At 44.1% G+C, this 25502-nt stretch overlaps 1 protein-coding gene across 2 annotated transcripts in view; it reads right to left on the minus strand.

Moving 5' to 3' along the window:
• The window catches only part of DYRK1A (dual specificity tyrosine phosphorylation regulated kinase 1A), a 551386-nt gene that overhangs the window by 135652 nt on the left and 390232 nt on the right, over positions 1–25502 (minus strand). For both annotated transcript variants that reach the window (XM_085621267.1, XM_085621268.1), the window contains exon 10: positions 22903–23043. In XM_085621267.1, the coding sequence (XP_085477393.1) occupies positions 22903–23043 (141 nt within the window). The remainder of the gene's footprint in view (positions 1–22902; positions 23044–25502) is intronic.

Genomic DNA, 25502 nt, shown 5'->3' on the forward strand with positions numbered 1-25502 from the left:
CGCATCGTGCGTTCATGGCCCATCTAGCGTAACGTGGGCACACGGTGCGCGAAGCGCACCGCGTGCTCACTGTGCGCGCACGGTGCGCGAAGCGCACCGTGCGCGCACGGAACGAACTGCGTTAAGAGGGCGCGCACGCCACAAATGCCGTAAAGTAACTTAGCATTTAAAAAAACGTACAAATTCACTGAAAAAACCATAGGTTTCACACACGTTATAGTTAGGAATTAGCATTTAAAAAACCTTGCAAATTCACTGAAAAAACCATAGGTTTCACACATGTTATAGTTAGCTGGACATTTTACTGATAAAAAACCAATGAAATTCCCCCGTTATAGTTACTGTAGGCAACTATAACTCACGCGACCGTAATCCTCTGCTGATGACATATGTGTCTTTATGAAAAAAAAATATTTGTAATATATGTATAGCTAAAATTTAATGGAAGAAGACATGGGCAAATAAGTGTCTAAATACAGTATTAGCATCAGCAGAGGATTACGGTCGCGTGAGTTATAGTTGCCTACAGTAACTATAACGGGGGAATTTCATTGGTTTTTGATCAGTAAAATGTCCAGCTAACTATAACATGTGTGAAACCTATTGTTTTTTCAGTGAATATATATATATACACACACACACACATATATATATATATATACACACACACACACACATATACACACACACATACACATACATATATACACATATATACATATATATATATACATATATATATATATATACACACACATATATATTCACAAGTTTCCAAAATAGATGCACTCCGCGTCCTCTGCCCCTCCCCCTCTGACCTCGTCGACTCCGGAATGTACAAGCAACCTCTGTACCACTGACACGAGGTCAAAGGGGGAGGGGCAGAGGACGCGGAAGCGAAGGAACCGAGGCAAGCGATTACAACAACGATGGAAGAAGAGGCAGATCAAGGGGCAACATGGGAAACAGAAGGTCACACCCCAGGAAGAACTATTAATGGATCACACAATGGTTAATAATACTATCATTAATCTCTCCAAAAGAACTAGGAGTGATGTTGAGAAACAAACGTTATGCCTAGGTCTTTCCTTTTGTCCTTCTAGGCCCTTTGATTTCACTGAGACTAGGATTAATCTCTTTAAATTCACGAGGAAATTGAAATTGAAGAAATGGCACAAGCTTAAGGGATTGGGTGACAATAGAATAGTCAATACCTCTGTACCTGAGGGTCAAGTTAATTTTAACCCTGGCGATATAGACACCCTTATCACCATGATACGATTAAGAGAGGAATCTGTCGAAACCAACAGTACCAACACCAATGAAGGTACACATACAGATACTTCATTCTCCTTTGGAGATTTGGGTACTACACAACTCATTGAGGATTTGGAGTTAGCCACTGATTCAGCTTGTGCCTCTGGTTTCAGACCTAAGTCTACTTTCTTACCTATGATGTCACATGACAGTATTGACACTTTCCAAGAGATTGTTAGCAAGACTCTCTGTGCTTTCAGACATAAGAAAGGGTTTCAGAAAGGGACTAGTAACAATCTCATTTAAACAGAGGGAAGCCCTTAGATCTCTTGCAGAAGACACCCAGATAGTTATCCGTTCTGCTGATAAGGGGGGTAACATGGTCATACTTGACAGAGACACATATGTACATGAGGCACTTAAACAGCTCTCTGATACCAAATACTACATACCCATCTCGATGGAGGTTTACAACAAGAGTATAATGACCATCTGGGATAAACTGACTACATGGCATGAGAAGGGTATACTCATTTGGGAAGAATACTGCTATCTCAAGAACGATCACCCCGTCATTCCTGTTCTATATTTATTGTCCAAAGTTCATAAAGACTCCGCGAATCCCCCGGGTCGCCCCATAGTGTCATCCAGGGGAAGTGTCTCGGAAAACGTCTCCAAATATGTAGACCATTTCCTGAGGGACTTTGTCACTAGCTTACCAAGTTATGTGAGGGATACAAAGGACTTTTTGAACAAATTACAGGAGGTAAGGTGGGATGAAGGTTTCTTGTTCATTACTCTTGATGTGCAATCCCTCTACACCATTATTGACCATCAACATGGATTGGATGCGTGCAAGCACTTCCTTAACAACAGACCCATACGCTTCAGAGACCATACTAAGATGATATTAGACATGATTGAGTTTTGTCTCAGTAACAACATCTTCTTGTTTAATGGTTCTCTGTACCAACAAACCATCGGTACTGCGATGGGTTCTTGCTTCGCTCCCAGCTTTGCGAATCTGTTTATGGGGCGCTGGGAGGAAGAACTTTTTGCTAACCCCCGAATCGGCCAGATACCTTGAACATGTGACAACCTGGTTGCGTTACATTGACGACCTTTTTGTCATATGGGAGGGTACTGAGTCCGAAGCTAAAGAATTCGTCATATACCTTAACACCAACATCTATAATATTGTCCTTACGTACAACATAAGTGACAATATGGCGGAATATCTTGATGTCAGGCTTGACATCAAGGATAAATCCATCTGTTCTGCCCTTTACAGGAAAGCAACTGCAGGCAACAGTATTCTTTATGCCCTCAGCAGTCATCCTGACACCCTCAAGTGGAGTATTCCATTTGGGGAACTGCTGAGGGCAAAAAGAAACTGTAACACGGAAGAATTGTATCAACTTGAGAGCACTCGCATGCTTGATCGTTTCAAAGCCAGGGGTTACCCCAACTGGGTACTTTGCAGAGCTAAGAACAGGGCTGAAGGGATCAGTAGAACTTCCACCATTCAGGACAAACCTGTCGTGGACAATGAAGAGTCCTTACAAGAAACCAGGCTTATGACGTATAGCTCTGATTCCAATAACATACGCAAGATACTTACCAAAAATTGGGGTATCCTGAAATGTGATAACACCATAGGAGAAACAATTCCCAACAGACCCAGTATTACCTACAGAGAAGGCAGGAACATCAGGGATCTCTTGGTGCGTAGCGACATTGCCGTCTATCCCAAAAGACAGGAGCATGGCCTTCAGGGATTTTTTCCTTGTGGCCATTGTAAAGCGTGCAGAAATAGTACCTTTTGTAAATTGGTTGATTACAATGGTATCCACAAGGAAATCAATCAATTTCTCACCTGCAGTTCCGTATGTGTCATTTATGTGATTGTATGCCCGTGCAAACTTTGGTACATTGGTAGCACCACCAACATGGCCAAAAAACGCATTCTTTAACACCATCGGGCGATTTTACACAAAGATGACAAATACCCTGTGGCAAGACACTTTAAGGACAGACATTTTTCCAACTCCTCCTTATTGAAATTCTTCATCTTGGAACAAATTCTGGGGAACCCCAGGGGTGGTAACAGAATCCTCAAACTCAGACAGAAAGAGTCCAAATACATTGTCAATTTTCAAACTAAGTTCCCAGGTGGGCTGAACCAGGATGAAGAATTGGCCATTCATCTCAAAGAATAACCCTGGCAGGGATATTATCTCTAGGTATTTTTTCCAGGTGATGTTCTCCTCCTTCTTCCAGGTGTTTGCTGCCCCCATTTAGTAGCTCCTTGAGCTCCCTTTTACTTTCACCACGTCCAGCTGCACATGTGCATTGTACATCCTTAATCTGGTAGATATTAGTAGTGAGATAGGTGCAGTGGCATAATTAGAGACATGTGTATATTGTAAATTTTGAATTTTAATTGTTATATGGATTTTATCCATCTAGTTGACTTTTCTGTACTGTGTATTTTATGCCACACACTGTGTCTCAACTATTTGTTTGTATTTTTATTTTTTTCAGGAGGAAAGGAAGGGGCCCAGGTCACTGACACTCACCTTTCACGGGCATCCTACCCTTTTCCCCTAATCATCACTTCACGGGCGATTGGAGAACACTGTTTGTGTATCGACATGGACTGGTTGGTAAAAGGGTGGTAAGGACATTGGTCCTATATGCATGAAATTATTATGTTACATTTTTTATGATCTTTCCTGGACCTTGCTGAGACATTATCAGTGGTCTCCTGAATATTATCATTTTACTTATTGAGACATGAACTGCAGCTATTAGCCAGCCGGAGAGATTTTCTCTCATCCGGATTTAGTCCGTTTCCATGCGATTGTATGATGAGGTTGTCCAGTTTTTGGAATGCGTGCGTACTGACTGATATATTTGCGGTCACTACCTCTTTGCTCATGATTTTTCCAATTGCTATTTACATTTGAAGTCGTGATATTGATATGTGTAAGTGTTATGACGAATGTGGTTTTCTTATTGGTTTTCCAGTTACCTTTACACATACTTGAGAACTGAATTTAGGACACACACATGTCGCATTGTGAGCATACCATGATAGGAGTGTCCAGTTTGCATTGTCTTTTAACAACTGGCGTCCCGATGCATTATGCAGGAATCAGTTTACCGTTCCAACATGTCTGCCATCACCAAGCTGTTAAGTACTTTAACTGTGCATGCAATGAATTCTTTCTGTGATGCGACACTGACTGGCATAACTGAAACTGTCTCACGTGCGTATATTTCACATGTGTCTCACTATCTTCATTTTGTATAGTGCGTTTCATATTTATGTGAGAATATACAGCCACGATATTCCTTTACCCTTCCAACATGTCCGCCAAGATCAGGGTATCGTAACACACACTTTGTTGTCCCTTGTTAATTTCTTTTGTAACTTTACTTGATCAAGACTTCGGTTGAAGTCGAAACGCGTTGTAATAAACACCTTTTGTGATACTTTCCTGGAGTGCGGATTTACTGAGAGTGAATCTATTTTGGAAACTTGTGGACTGTTACAGCCGGCGTGCTCCGCCGGCACATGCACCACCTCCCTCGGGTCCCGTGTGGTCGGAAGGAGCGCTCTTTGGAATACACATATATATATATATACACACACATTATCTACTGGCGGTCGCCAGTAGATAGTTATAGTTAGGATCGTGTTTCCATAGGAAATCCGCAACGTTCTATTTGGAATAACTTTGGCGCCGATTGACGAATCCTCGCGAAATTTTCAAAATAGGTGGGGCGCTCCGCTCCTTCCCTGAAAGTCTCGGGGGGATTCGTCAAGCGGGGGCTGAGAAAAAGGGGGGGTCCCAAAACGCGTTTTCCCCATGCATTTTTCCATAGGACCTTTAGTCCAAGCTACAGCCCGAACGGCTGAACAGAATTACTTGGAATTTGGCAGAGGTAGACCTCAGGGATGTGCCTTTTGCAGGTCTGGTGTAAATCTGTTCAGTATTTCATGAGAAAGTAGCACTTAAAAGCATATATATATCTATAAGCGCGCACCGTGCGCGTACGGTAAAACTTACTGTACGAGCACGCTGCCGTGCGCGAGCGTGATTCTGATTGGTTGTTAGATCTTAGTAAACATTCGAATCGGTCGAAACCAGGAAGTGTCGGCTGCCATTTTGTCTCTCGCAGTCTGAGGGGGTGAAAAACAAAGGTGGAGAACGTGAAAAGGGGGCAGAGTGGACAGTTCCTGACCCCCTAGCCTTAGTCAGGGGGTCCCAGAAGGACCCCCAAGGGCCAAAATTTCCTTTAATTTTTTTGCGAAAAATCGCGGAGTACGCAAAGCGTGCGCGTACGGTGGAAACGGAAGAATTCCGCGAACTGCGTAACGTGGGCGCGTGGTGCGAGAAGCGCACGGTGAAAAAACTTAAAATAAATAAATAAATACATAACTTAGCATTTAAAAAACCGTACAAATTCACTTAAAAAACCATAGGTTTCACACATGTTATAGTTAGCTGAACATTTCACTCGTGAAAAACCATTGAAATTCCCCCGTTATAGTTAGTGCAGGCAACTATAACTCACGCGACCGCAATCCTCTGCTGATGACGTCAGATATTACATCACTGATGACGTGTCTTTATGAAAAATAAATATTTGTAATATATGTATAGCTAAAGATTAATGGAAGAAGACATGGGTAAATAAGTGTCTAAATACAGTGATGTAATATCTGACGTCATCAGCAGAGGATTGCGGTCGCGTGAGTTATAGTTGCCTGCACTAACTATAACGGGGGAATTTCATTGGTTTTTTACGAGTGAAATGTCCAGCTAACTATAACATGTGTGAAACCTATGGTTTTTTAAGTGAATATATATATATACACACATATATATACACACATATATATATATATATATATTTATACACACACACACACCTATATATACACACACACCTATATATACACACACACATATATACACACACACACATATATACACACACACTTAAATATGCTCTAGCGGGAATATTTAGTGCTTAAGACTATTGATGAGGATCCTGGTACAGTGTGAGCGTGTATCATGATCACTGTTCTTTTTTAACAAAGGTAAAAGATAGACAAACCTATTTAATTAAGTGCAATTGCCACCTATCATTATGTTCTGATCTTTATATTTTATGAAAAATTAGGCAACAAGAAAGTTTGACAAAGTTAACAATTCGCTTTATATGTAACTACCTGAAATTCGTTGCTGCCAGTGATCATGATACACGCTTACACTGTACCAATAGCTATCAATTTGACAAATGTTGATTATAGATCACCGCTGATAAGGAAACATGCACATTTGTTCAACCTTATATCGATTTAAATGGAGGTTGCTTCCCATGAGTTACAATAAGTATGAATTGTAATAAGAATGAAACTATATTTTTTTGCCACACAATAAAATGCCTTAGTCAATTTCTAGGTTTATATAAACAAAAGCCTTTTATTTAATATATAAAATTGAGTTCGCTGAATATACGATTCAATAAGGTACTCTTTGTTAATACTATATGACACGGATTTTGAATAGAATCTTGAATCAACTTTGTTTTTTGTTTCTTTTTTATTATACGGGTGATATGTATTTTTCAAATGTATGGTAATTATCTGTTTCCATACTTCATTAGGGGTATACAACTGTAATACATTTTAGTCCTGAAGATGGTCTCATCGACGGAAGCCTAGGAGACAGAAACGTCGACTGGCACACTTCTTTCCTAGATTAAATTCCGGACTATGATTGTCAAAAAGTGTTTACAACTGCAACAGTGAAGGCGGATACAGACCTTCTTGCTCTCTTGTATTTGTTCTTTATTAGTACCCTTGATCAAATCTGAATATATAAAAATTGATTACATTTTTTACATACACCCGTTTTCCTGTTTCTGATTCCATTGGATATATTCCATTTGATACATATTGTTTTTATTTTTAAATATGTAAGAATTGCTGTTTGTGAGAATAATCAGATAAAAGAAATTAGATGGCAGGTAAATAACATACCGTGCATCTAATTGTTAATATAACAACTAAGGTTCTTTAAATCAATCCCTTGAAGGCACATTTACCCTCTCATCACTACTTGAAGCAGACACTGGATGGTTTAAGGAACTGAAACTACTATAGAATACACGAAGAAAAAACTCCTAAAATTGCGGATTTGGAAAACCGATCCTAGTTGGCAATATCATTCCTGAGGGAAGACCCATTAAGAACTTCAATGTCATTCAGAAAATTACCAACGTTCAGGCAGATATTAGCCAGCCTTTCATAGAAAGACGTGCTGGCAGAAAAGGTGGTAGACACTGAGAAATTAACAGTACAATTTCCCTCCAGAGGAGCATCGGAGAAGGGGAAAAATGGATAAATTGTGTCTATGTCAATAACAATATTTAATTTACTCAAACATTTTCTTTACTCAATGGAAGTATCATTTTTAAATCCACACTAAGCCAACTGATAAAGGAAAGTGGTATACATATTCATAGATCCTGGCCTTATGCCCTTTGATACTACCCAAAGCTCAGCGATTTAAAGAGCTGTCGTCGACAAGAAAGGGTCTGGAGGAGTAACTATGCTCCAGCTAAAAAAGTGAAATACCAATCACTTTTTCAAGACTAAAATATTTTTCAGAAAAGATCAAGTCTGAACCAAATAAGTCTCGGAACCGTTTCAAACAGTACAGTGACTAGACACTCCCTCTGATGCAGCTATGATATAACCCATATAACAGCTTTGAGATAATTTAACAAACCTATTTAGAAATAAAGTAGAGGCAGTTTATAATGACTTTAATCTTTGCAAGGGTACTAAGCCATCATTCCTGGCGTCTTCACAGACCCTAGCTTTCCAACTCTCTGCTAATTTCCCATTATCATGACAGAGCATAGGATGAGTGAATAAACTTAAGTCCAGAGCCTGAAGGACCCATGCCCCGCAAAGGTGTGGCAAGAGATAGCTGAATTCATTGCACCCTAATTGGCTTTATTGCTCAATAATATATTGAAGTCCGGTTGTTCTCCCACAGAAAGGAAAAAGACTTCCATTCTGTCTTTACTAAATAAGCTAACCCAAAATCCTTGAGAGGAAAATAACTGCTGGTCGATTGCTAGGCTCCCTACACTTGCAAAGGTTCTACAAAGACACTTAAAACATCTCTCAGAATTTTAGGACCAGAACTCCATCCTGTATAGAACCCAGTTCGGTTTTAGAAAAGTGCATGGCACTGGAACCGCGTCAGAGAAGAGATTAGGGAGATTATGTATCAGGGTGGCAAGGCTGCTGTGGTCCAACAGGTGAGTCACGTGTATTTGAACCACCAGATGACTGAGATTAGTATTCAAAGCTCACCTTTTAAGCTACTATGCTCATTTCCTCACGAAAGGGAGCAAACAGTAAATATGGAAGAGTTTAGCTCCAAGTCTTTTACCTTGCCTTGCGGTGTCTTGCAGGGGTCTTCTTTAAGTACCACAATATTTAATATATATGTGGTTCCCCTTCTGAATTTGATATCGTCGTATGGCTCATCCACTGTTTCCTACGCTGACAATACCTGAATTGTAGTATTCATGGTCAACAATTTAGACGAGGTAGCCTCCCAATTCATTAGGTGCATGAGTGTAATAGTCAACTGGAAGAGTTCCAACCATCTTAAATTAAATTTCGAGAAGGCGGAGGTGCTCGTCTTTGGACGAGATACCTTTTGGAATGATGCTTGGTGGCCGCAGTCCCTCTGCCCTCTCTCCATTCCAGCATTAAAGACTAGGAACCTGGGAATCAATTTTGATTCCAATCTCTTTTAGAGATCAGACCAGTCAACTCACTTCCTGGTTTTAAAAACCTTAAGGAAAATTCTTCCCTTTTTATCTTTCGATATACAGAAAACAGTGGTCACTTCCCTGTCATTATCAAAGTTGGAGTTTTGTGATGCCCTTTAGGCTGGTGCTCAGCAGGGCATTTTTTTTTTACACTCTAAAGACTACAAAATGCTGAAGTCAGACTTCTTAAAATATTAAGAAATTTGAACCAGTCTCTAAGGCCATGGAAGAACTACATTGGCTGCCTATAAAAAAAGACAGTAGCTTACAAAGCGCTCTGTATAGCACACAGAACGCTTAATCATTCTGGACCTGCTTTTCCCAAGAATAAACTCTCCTGGTGCACCCCTAACAAATCACTACAATCAGCCACAGCTAGGAAAGTGCCCATGTCATTAATTCGTAAGCTTCATAGAGTGGCAGAAGCTTCTCCCATGTTACCTCCTGTCTCTAGAACCAAATGCCTTGGTACGTGAGGAACCAGCTCAACTTCATTTTTAGAAAATTTCGCAAAAGCTGGCTGTTTTCTCTTCCTTTGAAGGTTAGAATTCAGGCAGAATTCAGGCAGCTCGCTTACCTCAATTAGACGGCAGTGCCAAGAAGCCTACGGGCAGATGATGCGCTTTACAAAATTTTAATTAAAACATGTCCCGAACACCACTAAGTAGGCAGGCACAAGAAATATTGTGCCAGTTATCTAATCAAGATCACAACTGCCACCTGAACAAGAATCCCCAACCCGAGCATCACAAAAAGATCCAGAGAATTACTACTACTGCTTTCAGTTGATAATAAAACTGAATTCTAGAACTGCAGACATCTTTGAACACTCTGTCCCATGTACTCTAGCAAAGATCCATAAAACACTAAGCATCCTATGGGGGGGCCCGGACTAGTTGTGGGTCCATTTTGAAGCCTCTAGGCAAATATGCACATTTCTTTATCAAAGATCTTGCCATTTCTACATATATTTATGTTAGGGGAAGCAGTGATTTCATAACGTTCACTGTGGCTGATCCTTTTGACCAAACTGCGGAGCGGTTGATGTGCATGGATACAGAATCCTTGTACACCAATATACCACAAGACCATGGCATTTTTACCATCAGACAGGTTTCCTTTGGAGTGAATCCCTAACAGAGGCACAAGTCGATTTTATCATTTCCTTGCTCATAATCACCCTGAAATAGAACTATTTTTAGACTGATTGGAAATCTTCTTTTCAAAATAAATGCACTTCGATGGGAGCATGCTTCACTCTAAACCCTACTTAAAGTAATTAGCAAATGCCTCAGAGCATCCATGAGTTCCACTTTCACTGTGTAATATGCAGTGTGGAGTAATTTATTATTGTTTCTTTGCAGCTCGTTTACATACAGGCTTTCGCATTATCAACGCAGTTAGAGTTCACTGTTTGACATAGTAATGCAAGTGCATATGCACAAAATGCCTTTTAATTTCACAATTATACATGCTTGAGCACTCCAGTACTGCATGTAAGCACTGAAGTGCAAATGGTGTGATTGTACTTTTTCACATTCCCGGTTTTTAATAGTGCCTTAAAGGATTTAACTTTTTCATTACAACAATTGGTTTTAGTCACATTATTTATTACATATACAGCCATGTTGGTTGGTTTATATGGTTCACTGCAATAGTGTAACAGTGGGACTATTTTTCACCATTTCTGTACAGCCACCTTTCCAATTTTGTTTCCAAGAGCAAATATTGTTTGATTTAATTTTTGCCCACTCATTGTCAAGTATTAATCCACGAGAGCTTTCCCATGACACGTTCTGATAGTACCTTTCTAAACTTTACATTACAGTTACCCCTGATGAAGGGTTTTCCCAAAATGCATTGGGTCTACGATGAAGCAGTCACTCGTGAATTCTGAATTGTCACATGCTGCAGACATATTTCTGAGGAGAACTTTGTATGAGCTTTGAATACTGGCACAATAAAGGCTTCAATAAAGGAATAATTGAAGCACTGGACACTACTGTTTCGTGCAGAGTAATAGTATTGAACAAGTTACTTACCTTCGGTAGCAATGTATCTGTAAGAGACATATGTCTGTTTTGGAACTACCCCCAGGGGGTCTGACTGGATCCGGCGAATTTTTCTGTTAACAGTACCCCTGCATGTCAGTAGGTGGCGTCAGTTGACTCCGCGTCCGTCGTCGTGGTTGCCTGATAACCTTGTGATGTCTACATAGACGCCGCCCCTGTGTGCTGACGTCAGTGCTGACAAGACTTTCCATGCCAGAAGCGCAGAGCCATGCAAGACACTGACCACTGGTCGACAAAACTAGGGCCCTGGAAGGGAGTCCCTATCCCCAAGTCAGTTCGTAGAACGGGGAGGATGGGTGCGGCAGTAAGGAATCTATAATTAACGTATGTCTCTTACAGATACATCGTTACCGAAGGTAAGTAGCTTGTTCATCTGAAAGAGACTATTAGCTATAGATTCCTTGCCTTAAAATAGATACCCCAGCAATGCCAACCCCAGAGGAGGGTCTGTGAACTAAATATTGGAGAACAGATCTGCCACAGAAGCTGTCTCTCAGACTTGGCTGTCTAGGCAATATTGTTTAGTAAACTAGTGCAGTGACGCCCACGTGGTCACCTGACAGATGTCAATGAGGGGGATTGCGCGTCTCAAGGCAGTAGTAGCTGCCCTAACCTGGTGGAGTGCGCACGCAGTCACACAGGAGCTTCTTTTTTTGCAAGGGAATAGCAGATTTGAATGCATAGGACAACCCACTAAGAGCTGGGCTGTTTTTGCACCGCCCAACCTATCATGGCGCCCACATAGCCAACAAAGAGTTGATCGCCCACCGGGAAATCCTTTGTGCGGTGAGATAGAAAGACACACATTTTGGGTCCAGACTGTGGAGTCTCTCCTCATCCTTGGAAGGGCGCAAGGGTGGGAAGAAGGTGGACTAAGTAATGGTCTGTCCTATATGGAAGGAGGTAACCACTTCTGTAAGAAAAGAAGGTCTGATACAAAGGACAACTTTGTCCGGATGAACAGCCAGAAAAAAGGTTTGGAGGATAGAGCCTGAAGCTCACTCACTCTGCGAGCAGAGGTGATGGCAACAAGGAAAGCTGTCTTCAGAGTGAAGAGCCTGAAAGGACAGTTGTGAAGAGACTTGAAGGGAGCACACATAAGATGGTTAAAGCCAGGTTCAAGTCCCACTGGGGCATTATGAACTGAGAAGGAAGAGAGAGACGAGTAATGCCCTTTAGAAATCTATTTATAATAGGGGACTTGAAAAGACAAAGGCTGATCAGGAAGGCGAGGAAAGGCAGATATGGCCTAAAGGTAGCCTTTAAAACCAGAGCAGTACCATGCTGGGCTAAAGACAGAATAAACAAGAGTACCTCCGAAAGAGGGGCAGAAGGGGGATCCACAGCCTTTGAAGTGCACCATGCCACAAACGTATTCCATCTACAGGCGTATACAGTTTTAGTGGAGGGACGCCAGGCAGCCAAGATCACATTATAAAGCTGTACACTGTCGCCGCTCAATCTCCACGCAAGAAGGTGGAGGCTGGACAATTTCAGGTGAAGGTCCGCCTCCTGCTGCTGCGACAGAAGATCCTCCTCGAAAAGGAAGTCGGATTGGAGGATCAATGGCCATGCTCAAGAGCTGGGGTACCAGACTCTTTGTGCCAAGTCCGGAGCCACAAGAATGATTTGGGCCCAGTCGCACTTGATCTTCAGCACTCTGGGCACAAGTGGTACAGACGAAAAGGTATACAGGAGGCCGCAGTTCCACTCGTGCCAAAATACGTCGCAGAGCGAGCGCCTCCTTGGAAATTCCAACGTGCAGAACTGCTGACACTGCGCGTTCTCTTCTGTGGCGAACAGATCTATCCAAGGCTCTTCCCACTGCTGAAAGAGACCTTGCACCACCTCTGAGTGACTGCCATTCGTGATCCATCATGCTCAGAATGCTGAGTTTGTCCGCACCGGCGCTCAGAGAACCTGCCAGGTATTGAGCCACCAAGGATATACCCTGATGTTCCAGCCATGACCAAGGCAGAGAGCCTCTTGACATAGTGTCCACGACCCCACCCGCCCTGTTTGTTACAGTACCACATGGCGGTAGTGTCGTCTCTGAACACCTGCACTACTCTTCCTTTGATAGAAGGAAAGAATGCCTTCAATGCAGACGAATCGCCCGGAGATCCAATAGGTTGATGTGGAGACCGGACTCCGCCGGAGACCAGAGAACTCTGATCTCCCCATCCCAAGAGTGACATGTCCATCACCACTGTCAGCTCTGGTTGGGAAAGGGAGAAGGATCTGCCGCTGACCCAATCATGGTTCGTGAGCCACCAATGCAATTGACGTGCAGTCCCCTCCAAGATTTGAACAATGTCAGAGACATCCCTCCTCATGCAGTGCCCACTAGAACTTCAGGTCCCACTGCAGAGCCCGCATGTGCCACCTTGCATGATCTACCAGCAGGATGCAGGATGCAGGATGCAGGAGGCCATGAGGCCCAGCAACCTCAGGGTCAATCTCACCGAAATCCGGAATAGAGGCTGAAACATTGGTATCAAAGCCCGAATATACCAGAAACTGAACTGTATCCAGAACTGCTCAGATGAAAAGGAGCTTCCAAGAGGAAGAAAGGTGACACTTCGGCCTGTTGATCGTGAACCCCAGCGAGTGCTGGAGGTCCGCCGTAGTCTGCAGGTGGAGAAGACAGCCTGGGGCGAGCCTGCCTTCAGCAGCCTCGCGTCGAGATAGGTAAGACTAGAACCCCTGATCTGCACAGATGAGCTGCGACCACCGCCATCACTTTCGTATTCACCCGAGGAGCACTGGTACGGCCATAGGGGAGCATGGTAAACTGAAAATGCTCATGGCCTACCATGAACCATAGGTAACGCCTGTGGGCTGGCAGGATGGGGATATGCAAACATGAGTCCTGCAAGTCCAACGCTACCATTCAGTCTCCGGGGTCGAGGGCAGACAGGACCTTAGCCAACGTGTGCATATTGAACTTCTTCTGCCAGAGGAAGCGGTTGAGGACCCTGAGGTCCAAGATAGGACGCAGACCTTTGTCCTTCTTGGGTACCAGAAAGTAGTGGGACTAGCAACCACGATCTACTTCTGGCACAGGGTTCTTTCGATAGCCTTGGCCAAGAGAGCTGCAACTTCCTGGCCGAGAAATCCTCCGACATGCGATAGAAGGATGGTGGCATGGAGGGATGGGTAGTCTCGAAGGGGAGGGAGTAGCCTCTTTGGACTATCTGCAAAACCCACCTGTCAGACGTGATGTTCTGCCAGTGGGGGAGGGGATAGTGAATCCTGCCGCCCACTGGCTTCTGGTGGCTCTGTAAGATCGGAAAAGGTGGCTAGACTTGGTCTAACGTGGTGGAGCACCACTTCTGTAGCCACAAAAGGGGTGAAAAGCAGACTGCTTTGGGCGAGAAGTCACATCGAGTCCCAAGGATCCGGCCCTAGCCCTAGAATCCTTGAAGCGCTCAAGCGCAGAGTCTGCCTTATCACCAAAAAGGTGACGGCCATCAAATGGCATGTCCAGTAAGGTGGATTGGACATCCCCAGAATAACCAGATGTTCTCAACCAGGCATAACGCCTCAGGGCTACTGACGTGGAAACATTCTGCCCAGTGAATCGGAGGTATTCAGACCACATTTGATGGTGAATTTGGCTGCGTCTCTACCCTCTGCCACTGCGCGGGTGAGAACCGTCCGGGCCTCGTCCGGGCACAGTGGCAGCACTTGTGCAACTGTATCCCACACTGTATGGGTATAACGGCCCAAGAGGCATGCGTTATTCACCGACCTCAGCGCTAAGCTGGTGGAAGAAAACATCTTCCCAAGATGGTCCAGCTTCTTGGATGTTGAGAGAGGAAAAGTGGGACGCTCAGGGCCGGGCTGTGGCGTCGGGCAATCATACTGTCCACTGTACTGGGCTTGGACAAAGTGCCCAGAAGGACGTCTGAGAGGTCTTCATTGAAAGGCAGAAAGGGCTCAGAAGAGGCTGCCGCTGGTTAAAGCACCTCTGTCAGGAGGTTAGTCCTGACTGCCGCCAGTTGAAGGTCTAGGCCCAAGGCCTCAGCCGCCCTACGCAACACCACTGCATAGGACGCTCCCTCCTCCGTAGCCGCGGTAGGGAAGAAAGCATGCCGGGGTCTGGGGAGATCTCCAAACCACTGGCATCACCCAGGTCCTCTCGCCAGTCTGGCTCATCAAGTTGGTCAGCTAAAGGGTCCACAGACCCCTTACAGTCCTCCTCACCCTCCTCTGGTTGCCATTCAGGCCTGAAAGGAACACCAGGGATGAACAGAGGAACAAACGTGCCTTCCGGTGCCGGTTCCGACATTTGTGTGACGCCATGTCCAAGTCGGGGGTGAGGCTGGGGTCGGCACCACACAAGGGCACAACTGGCGCTGGGGGCGTCGGCGCCAGGGAAGGTACCTTGAGGTCGACCTCCGTGGATCTGGATCCAGGCCTGGATCCTCAGGGGCACTCAGGCACCGAAGTCCCAGGGCCCCCTGCAGAGTCCGCGGGGCCCGAAGGCACACCGGCGAAGTCGGGCTGCCCAAAGATGCCATGAAGCACTTCATAGACAGCTCGAAGCTGGGCAAGGGACGCTCCGGCACCGGGAAAGGGTGAGAAGCTCAGAACCATCCCTGGAGCAGGCTCTGAAGACAGCAGGAGAGCACCGACGCTCCGGGTTCTGCGTTGCGTCGGCCGACCGACGGGGAGAAGGCGAAGAGTGACGCTGCTTCTTCGCCTTCTTGTGCTCTGACTTACCCAAACATTTCGAAGACTTGGATGACTAGTGGTGGTGGCGGCTCTGCGACCGGTCCCGAGACGTTCCTCTTTTCCGGGACCTCGAGTGACCCTTAGCCGACTGCAAGGCCTCAAACAACTTTCGGGACAGCTCCCGCAAAGACTTCGGATTCATGACCTGGCAGACTGAGCACGACTTCCTCCGGTCGTGGTCGCACTCCAGGCACCAAAGGCACACGAGGTGAGGGTTCGTAACAGACATCAGGCAGGTACAGGCCTTGCACGGTTTATACCTGGTCCGACGATGGGACATTCTTTGCACACCAGGAGTCGATAGACTTAAAAAAGAAGCCAACAAAAAACGTAGTCAAAAAACGACTGAAGTGGTAGCTCTCTCCGGATCTGCGCAAGACTGGCGCGGAAAAAGAAAGAACTGACGTCAGTGCGCAGGGACAGCGTTGAAGTAGACATCGCAACATCTTCCCAGGACCACATACAGGACGTGGAGTCAACGACGCACAGGTGTACTGCTAAGAGAAATATTTTTCGGATCCAGTCTGATGCCTAGGGGTAATTCGAAGGTAAGGAATCTATAACTAATAGTCTCTTTCAGATGATTTTGTTTAATTTGGATGCCTGTGGGCCTGAAAGTTGTGTGTCGTGGGTCTGGTTAACTGTCCAGTTACCTGCAATTAACTTTTGGATTTACACTAATGTTCTGGGCAGAGTACGTACCAGGGCTGCACACCACAAACATGGATTCTTACTATGAATAAAAGTGTGAAGTTTGTTTATTCTGTGTTTATTTTCTGGAGTGCATTGTATCAGTTGTCCCTCCAAACTTTGTAATTCTACAAATGGATTTATTTGAAATTAGCACTGTCCTAACTGATTCCAATACTTGCATCCTACATAGTTAATACAGGAAAGAATATATCTATATATATATCTATGTACATCTATATCTATATAACTGATTGTGCCAATCCCATGTCAGGCTCTATAACAAACTTACTGACAGGAATATAAAGTTTAAATCTTCCAAATCTCATGTAGGAAAGTAGGATCTGCTTCCATGGTTAACCCCACTTTTTGCTGCTGTTAGTATTCTTTTTTGACTAGTATGCCCGGGATCCTGCTAATCCGGAACCCAGTCACTTTCTCCCTAAATTGAATATGGTAAGAACTTATTTACATCCACAATTGGTACTGGTGTATCCTTGTCAGCCCCTAGTATATGGTACTGAGGTGCCCAGGGTATAGGTACACCAGGGGTCTCCCATGAGCTGCAGTAAGTATTGTGCCACCCATGAAAGACCACTTCAACTATAACTACAGACCTGCTTGCACCTCTCATGACAGACATGTTTCCTTATATCGGAGGTCACTGCACTTAAAACCTAACAGTCACCCCCCTCTGGCAGGCCTTCGAGTCCTGAAGGCAGGGTGCTTCGTTGTAAGTGTGAGGGTGTCCCTGCATAAGCAGGACACTCACAAACCCCAGAGTCGATTCTTCAGGCTTTGTAAGTGCGGTCAGCCATTTTTATACATACAGTGGACATCAGTCATTACGGGTGATCTAACTATATAGTTGCTGCACCGAACCCGATCATGTTTGGTATCAAACATGTTGGAATCATACCCCAACACAGATTCCAGTGTTGGAAGTATCATCCCATGTACTAGTGTGCTTTAAGTACCGCCCTGTACTCCTGGTTACAGCTTTCAGGGCCTGACGGCAAGCTAGTGCTGCTGCCGACCACACTCAATTCTGCCCTCCTGCTGCTAAGCCAAGCTTGAGCTGGGGAAAGTAGAATAATAGGTTTCCTGTTGCAGGGAGATGTGCCCCCTCCTAGAGAAGACTTAGTGTATCAATTAAATCTTCTAGAGGGCTGTTTAATTTTATCAACTCTTATTTCCCCTCCTGTTACCGATTCGTCCGATTTCTCTCAAGAACTTTGTGACAGAATGGCAGACTTTTTCCACACAAAAATCACTGATATATATTCCACCTTGGAGGTCTATAATGCTGAAATTGCTACACCTGCTCTTCCTTATTTCGACTCTGTTACAGAAACCATGGAAGATGAACCAATGCTACTTACCTTCCCTTGCATTTCATTTGAAATGACGGACTGCCTGTTAGGAGTCACCCCTGGGTCCCCCCTGGATGCTTGCCCCCTAAAGGTCTTAAAAAAAGGTAGTGAGGTCATTGTCCCACACCTTACCTCAGTACTGAATATGGCTATTTCTGAGGAGCACTATCCCACTTCTTGGAAAACCGCTGTGGTCGAACAGCTTTTAAAAAATACTTCTCTGGATCCTACGGAATTAAACTATCGCTCCATTTCTCTGCTACCGGTCCCAGCCAAGATCATGGAAAGGTACCTTAACTCACACCTTAGCTCCTATCTATTGGACTACCAGTTGCTTCATGGCTCGCAGCATGGCTTTAGAAGCCATCACAGCACTGAGTCAGCGTGAACGGCGGTTTTTGATAACATTCGGGTCCAGGTTAACGCAGGGTATACTACCCTGCTGGTTCTTCTTGACCTCACCGCAGCTTTTGATACCCTGTCTCCTTTGAGGCTGGTGAAGCGCCTCAAGGAGATAGGGATTGGGGGCACGGCCCTTGAGCTTCTTGCCTCCTTCCCGAGTGAACGGGCACAGATAGTGAAAATGGGCCAATATTACTCGGCTTCTAACCCGTTGATATCTGGAGTTCCGCAGGGCTCCTCCTTAAGCCCAACACTTTTTTTTTTTGTTGAAAACATGTTTTATTTGTCGATTGCACAGATGTTACAGCACCCTGGATATCAGGGTCGTCAACAAAATCACATTGCAAAGCCCAACACTTTTTAATATCTACGTTGCCCCATTGGCCAAGGTTGTGAGATCCTTTGAATTTGAGGTGCTGTCTTACGCGGACGACACTCAAATCATGGTGTCCATTACTAACAGCATTAGGGAATCTGCCGCTGCCGCACGAAGGCAGTCTCATCCTGGATGGTGGAAAACTACCTCAAACTGAATGGGGAAAAGACCAAGATCTTGATTTTTGGCAACCAACATGACATCTGGTCGAATGATTGTTGGCCTGATCCTCTGGGCACCTGCCCATCCCCTGTACCTCATGGGAAGAATCTGGGGGTTATAGTGGACACCTTCAGATTAGCAGAACAGTGTCCACTTGTTTTGGATTAATCCGGCTCCTTAGGAAAACCTCCCAGTTCCTCTTGTTTGCAACACGAAAGCAGGCCGTGATTGCATTGATAATGCCCAGACTTGATTACTGTAATGCCCTCTATCTGGGCATTAACAAAGGCTTGCTGCGACGGCTACAGTTAGTACAGAATGCTGCAGTGAGGTTGGTGATGGATTTGCAAAAGTACCACTCAGTTTCGACCTCCCTCACTTCGTTGCACTGGCTACCTCTGGATCGAAGAATTCTCATCAAGACTCTATACCTGACCCATAATGCCTACTACGGCGTAGGCCCTGAGGCCATTAGAGAAATGTTCCAGCGCTATATCCCTACCAAGCAACTCAGGTCTGCCTGCAAGAATTTGGTGGTAGCTCCCAGGTATACAAAGGTTAGATGGGGAGGCAAGGCTTTTTCCACCGCCGGTGCTAGTTTGTGGAACTCTCTCCCTGATGATCTATCTGGTCTTGGGTCACATTCTCTGTTCAGTAAAGCCTTGAAAACCAGGCTTTTTACACAGACCTCAGTATGAGCATTTTATTCGGTTGTGCATCAGTCCTCTGTAGCGCCTTGACGCCCTTGGGCTAAATTGGCGCTTTATAAATTCAATATTCATTCATTCAATTATTCATTCATTCTTGGGCTGGGGTGGAGGCACTGGCCAGTGCCACCAGACTGCTTTGAAGGGCACATTTGGTGCCCTCCTTGCATAATCCTGTTTGAACCAGTTCAGGGAACCCTTGGCTGCCCCTCTGGCGCACACCTGGACAGAGGACATGGGAGTATCCTTGCTTCTGTCCAGCCCCTCCTCTGGGAGGGACCCCGAGTCGTCCTAACCACTCTCTTAGGGTATAAAAGGGCTTAATTGGAGATGGGTCCGCAGATTCATAGTGGAACAAGACTCAAGCCTGAAACCACATCACTCTTCCTCTGTCTGGACACTTGGACTTCGCCTGGAACCGAGACTGCAATAAGGAAGACTCCTACTGCTCCTGGTCTCGCTGTTATACAAGTCTACTTTGTAGTGTGTGCTTCTTCAACAGACCAGTGGGCATCAAGAACCTGAAGTAATCTTTCTTAAAGTGAATGAGTCACTCCCCTGCATCTGCAGGCACTGCAACGAAGCAGACTGGTCTGCTGCTCCCAACGCTCTACGGACTTAGAAAGGCTCATCTGGTGGTTCTGCAACTCCCTCGAGGCTTGATAATTTTGAGGCCAGTATCCCTAGTCAGAACTGCTGGGACCAAACCCATGTGCAGCACGTTGACTTGACGTTACCAAGCCTTGTTGGCTCTGCACGCCAGAGATCTTCAGGCTAAAAGAAGCTCCAACATCTCTTCATGCCAAGTACAGCGTCTTCACTGCATCCTCTGCACCATGGGCCTTTCTTCTTGGTGAGCTGCTCGAGGCCCTATTGCGACTCCTGTTTCCTCGGCCTGTGGATCCTCTTAAGGGTCGTCTTCTGCTCCAGTGGGATCCCCTGCTTGCTCAGGGCCTGGTCTGACTCTCCTGCTCTTGGTGAGTCCCTTCGATTGTGCTGGTTACACTGCTGCTACTTTTTTGCTTTTCACACCTGTTGCAGCTACCAAGGCTTGTTGGTGCTCCCGCTGGACACAGACCCCTCGGTTCTAGACTTCCAGCGTGGGACGGCTTGTGAGCGGCTTTGGTCTATCTCAGCATCGCCTGGTCCTTACAGCTGAAGCGACAAGGTCACCTTCAACTCTCCTGATCTGTCCATCATTGGTGGGCATCACTCTTGCGTGCCTCCTGGTCACCTCTGAGAGGCATAGACAATGTCCCTTATGCTTACAGGTACTTCACTTCAAGAATCCACCCTTGGATTACACCGGACTCCTGCACAGTCTTCTCCAGTGGCATATTTCCTGAAATCCTCCACTGTGGTCTACAATGGTTTCCGCCATCATTTCGCACCTATGCACCCTGATTCCCTGGCTCCTGGGGTATCCATGGTTGGGGTGAATCTCCACCCTTCTGTCTTCCACAGGGTTTCTTAAGGGTCTACTGGGAAGGGTCTTTCTTGAAAACTGCAATCGCAACTTCCCTAATGACTTCTACTGGACATGCGGCTGGGTTTCCACTCTGCACACAGCTTCCATGGGGTTTCTGGGTACCTACCTTAGGTAGGTACTTGTAGCACCCAGCTTCTCTGAGTCTCCTGATCTAAGTCCCGACTTTGGTCGCAGTTCGCATTCCACTTTAAGTATATGGTTTGGTCTCCCCCAGGAGATCACTGTGTTTTGTGCTTACTTACCTATTGGAAATTGAAGTATTATTGTGTATCTGTGTATGTCTCCATGTAGCGGATATACCAATGTGTGAGTGTTGTGTAATAAATAAACGTTTTTATATATACACTGTATGGTTCTTTTTCTTTTAACCTACACTACATGATTAGCCTGGTAAAACAAGCTGCTTAACACTCCTTCAAGATAAGTCTAAAGGCTGCTCTCCACAGCTACCACTTTGAGAGCTTTCAAAAGGTTATCAAAGACCACTAAAATCACCATAAGAGTTGACTGGAATAGGGCAAGGCGCTTCACTTAAATAAGTATGCACCACACGCTTTTTAAACCCAGTGGAATTACCCAATTATAAATGGGCTTATGATGGGATTGGCACGATAGTTTTCTTTTTCATTTTTTAATTTAACATGGAGGTACTACTTATCGTTGGTTCACAATGTTATAGTAAGTTTCAGTGTAACAGTACACATGTTTTTGGTTATTTTTAAGTTATGCATGGATTTGACAGTGTAACTGGGCACAGTGAGCGATGTTCACTGCACATTCACTATATGGATTGCTTATTTGGCATGATTTAATGTTTGGATTCAAGTTGTTCTTTCTTAAGATTGTCTACGTTGATGGGTTTTCCTTATATTTTAGTTACCCCTGAAGATGGGCGTTATGCATCAAATGCATGGGGTGATAATCTTCATGGTTAACCAAGATGTACTGAATTCCATCATGCTATAGGATAAAGCCTGGATAAGCATTTGAAAAGTACTGAAGAATATGGAATGAAAATGGTTTACTTGGACTAAAATTGTTCTCTTGTTTTATGATCCGAGTAATTCAAGTCTGTATAGCTGTGCAGCCTGTGACTGGTGCACAACAATGCAGCAGCTAGTTTTGGAACACAGGGATGTGTGCCAAGTCGACTATTCAGTTTTAGCTGCACTTAGTGGGAATGTGTTTGTTGAGTGATCTTTACATGCTGCGGCCCTTAGAGACCATCTCTGGTCACAAGGCCCTTGGCACTAATGGTAACTTTTACAAGTGACTTATGTGTGCCAGTTGTGGAAACAAAGGTACAGTTTTGGGAAAGGAGACAGGCAGTGGGAAACCGATTAGCAGGGACCCAGTGCACAGTCAAAGTGCATCAGAAATCAGGCAAAAAGTGCGGGGTAACCAAGCAAAAAGGGGCACCTTCCTACACCCTGTCCGAAGATATTTCATACCACTTGCTAAATACTCTCATTGAGATGGCAATATGTTGTGAGAATCTTACACATTGTGAAGTAACTCAAAACTAGATTCTGCTTACAAATGAATACATAAACATTCAAGTGCTTGACTATGTCCCGAGATACGATGCAATGAAGTTTTTATCTGAAGAAAATACTAAACAGTAGTGATTCAAAATTGTTTTTAAAATGCTTAGAAGCCAAACATAAAATACATCATAATAAAGGTATTGATCAGCAAAGTGAAACTAAACTTGGTTTTAACATTTGATTTCCATCCATGTTTCACAAAAGATTTAACATACCCGTTTTCCATCTTTGGTCTTCTTTAAATTCCAAGTGCTATCTGGTGACTTCTCAAAGAATTTTCTTGCTTTGGGTGCTTGGTCAAGAATGTGAGTAGTTGGTACACCCAAAACCTCAACTATTTTGTTCATTTGATCCACCTGTTTGAAACGGCACATATTTTAGAGTGTACTTACAACTTTACTCAAATCTTCAATCTGACTTCAAAATGAACAAACCACAGCATTTGTTAGAGCAAAAATAAATTTTGAACAACCATGCAATATAGCAGATTAAGACCAATTACAAAGAAGGCTTAGATAAAATATGCAACATTACTAATCAAATCCAAAAAACATTAAATAAAGTTATTTACATGCGGTTTGTTTTCTCCTGCAACCTACTGCTGTAATTAGAATAGCACAACTTTTTTTCTTTTCAAAGCCCTTGGCTTCTTGTTTCAGGTTTGCATCAAATGATTACTGCTAACAATTGCTAAACATAACAAAGCACTTAGACTTCTCAGATTTGGTCTTTTGTTTCAGTATCATAATATGAGTTAGAATGTTTATCACTTAATGTAGTTTGAGCATTTGCATTACTTTGCACTTGGGTGTGTTGGGGAGACACAAACAAATCCGCGAAACAAGCTGCAAACCCATGGTTACAAATAAGAATCTCATTCTATTTGCAATGCATATTGACGATTCGCCTGCTGTGCACAGACTATAAAGTAGTACCCTCTAGTTTCCCTGAAGTGGTTGTTGGCATAGAGCTGAGTGCACCTTTCTTATGAGTGGAATGTGGAAGCAGTGTTCCTTCAAGGTTATCATCGTCCTCTGCATAACATTTATTTGACTTGGATATGGCCTTACCCTGATGTGGTTGTGCAAAAAGCAGCTTTGTTTTACGGATTGGCTTTGTACGGTCAGTATAACCCATAAGAGCCCTTGATAATGCTCTATAACTGCATGAATGCATTGGTTCAAAAGGTGGGCCACAAACCTTGTATGAACTGTATTTAAATACCACACTGTCACTAGAAGCTTTCTGGGTGGAATGACTAAGACATTCCATGAAGGCTGGAATGACTGGACAAACAGGTGCATGTGGACTCTTCTCTATAGGACGCAAAAGCTGTCAAATAGACTTGTGTTGATGTGCAGTCTACCACCATTGTTTTAACCTCTCAAGGTTATTTGATAATATTCTGCACTTAAGCAATGACGGTATCAGTACATGAGAAAAAAATTTCCACTAAGACACAAAGCAGGCCCTTATGGTAAGATGAAGGTCGTCCCTTAGATATCTTGTGGCAAACGTCTAGGTTAACTTAACGTGAACTGAAATGCAAGGCTTTGCCACTCTGTGGGCTGAGCAAATTGCAGTTAGAAAAACAGGTAGAACAAAAAGGCAAACTAAGATGGGCAAATCCAGGTTTGAGTGATAAGAAAGAATTGCAATAGGAGACGGGTGCATCCTGTGAATCACAAAGGAAAGAAGGGTAAACTAAGAAATTGCCGGATGAATCTATCCAGAGAGCATGCACCAGAGCCAGAGGTGGATATATGGAGATGAAATGATATTATTCTTTCTTATTTTTTTGCCCATTGCCAACTTCCTGATACAAATGTGATACCTCACATTTTGAATTAATGTCCGAGAACAACCCATCTCTCATTTATGTCCCCCCCAATTGTTCTCCAGAGATATGCAAAACCATTCACTCCTGGCAGGTCTTATGCCAAGAGATGAATCTGACTGCTCTCTGCGCAGTGCCAGATTTTCTGTGCAATTGTGTAATTATCAATAATTATAAATGCCCCCCTCCCTGTTTCTGGTTTGAGTGCCTGGTTATCAAACAGATGCATATCAAGAACACTGTGGTACAGAGAAGTCTGAGCAGCCTTCACTACTAATGCAGCTGATTTCAGTACCACCCCACAGACGTTTCTGGGTTTCTTCAAGGTCAAATGCAGTGGAAATAAAACAAAGTCATGTGTGCACCCAATCATTTCATGGACGCATCTGTGATAATGACCAGCAGCGGTTCTGAATGTGCCAAATGTCTGCATGCTAAGCGAATATGCTTTTCCATTAAAGATCTTTCCAGTCCCAGTCGTTGCAGACCACTGACTTGCTAACTATTTCTAGAAAGCGAACGTTTATAGCCGTGCATTGAGAAGCAGGGGTATACAGGATTCCATCATGCTCAACAGCATCAACACCTTTCTCTCTATCCCAAACCAACAGTCTTGAAAAGGTGAAGTATTTTCAGAAATGACTTTTTTCTGCGTAACAAGGTTTTATTTACATTTTTAATTACATAGCTTGCTTTGTGGCAAACTTTATTGACTTCAGCCCCCCCCCCCCAAACAATTGTAAAAAATACGGCTATACATGAATACATGGTCAGTGCAGTTGAGAAGCCACAGCTGTAGACATTTAATAAACACTACTGGTGCACACTTTAACCCAAACTACATGTTTCTGAGCTAAATATTAATCCCAAAGCGGTACAAAAGGGGGGTGGTGATGGACGGAGCATCAGAACCAATCAAACACTCACACCCAGTCAACAGATCTGGGTTTGATCCATCACCGTTCTTTAGCCCACTCT

This window comes from Triturus cristatus, chromosome 8 (assembly GCF_964204655.1).
Source record: "Triturus cristatus chromosome 8, aTriCri1.1, whole genome shotgun sequence".
In the NCBI taxonomy this organism is placed as follows: Eukaryota; Metazoa; Chordata; class Amphibia; order Caudata; family Salamandridae; genus Triturus; species Triturus cristatus.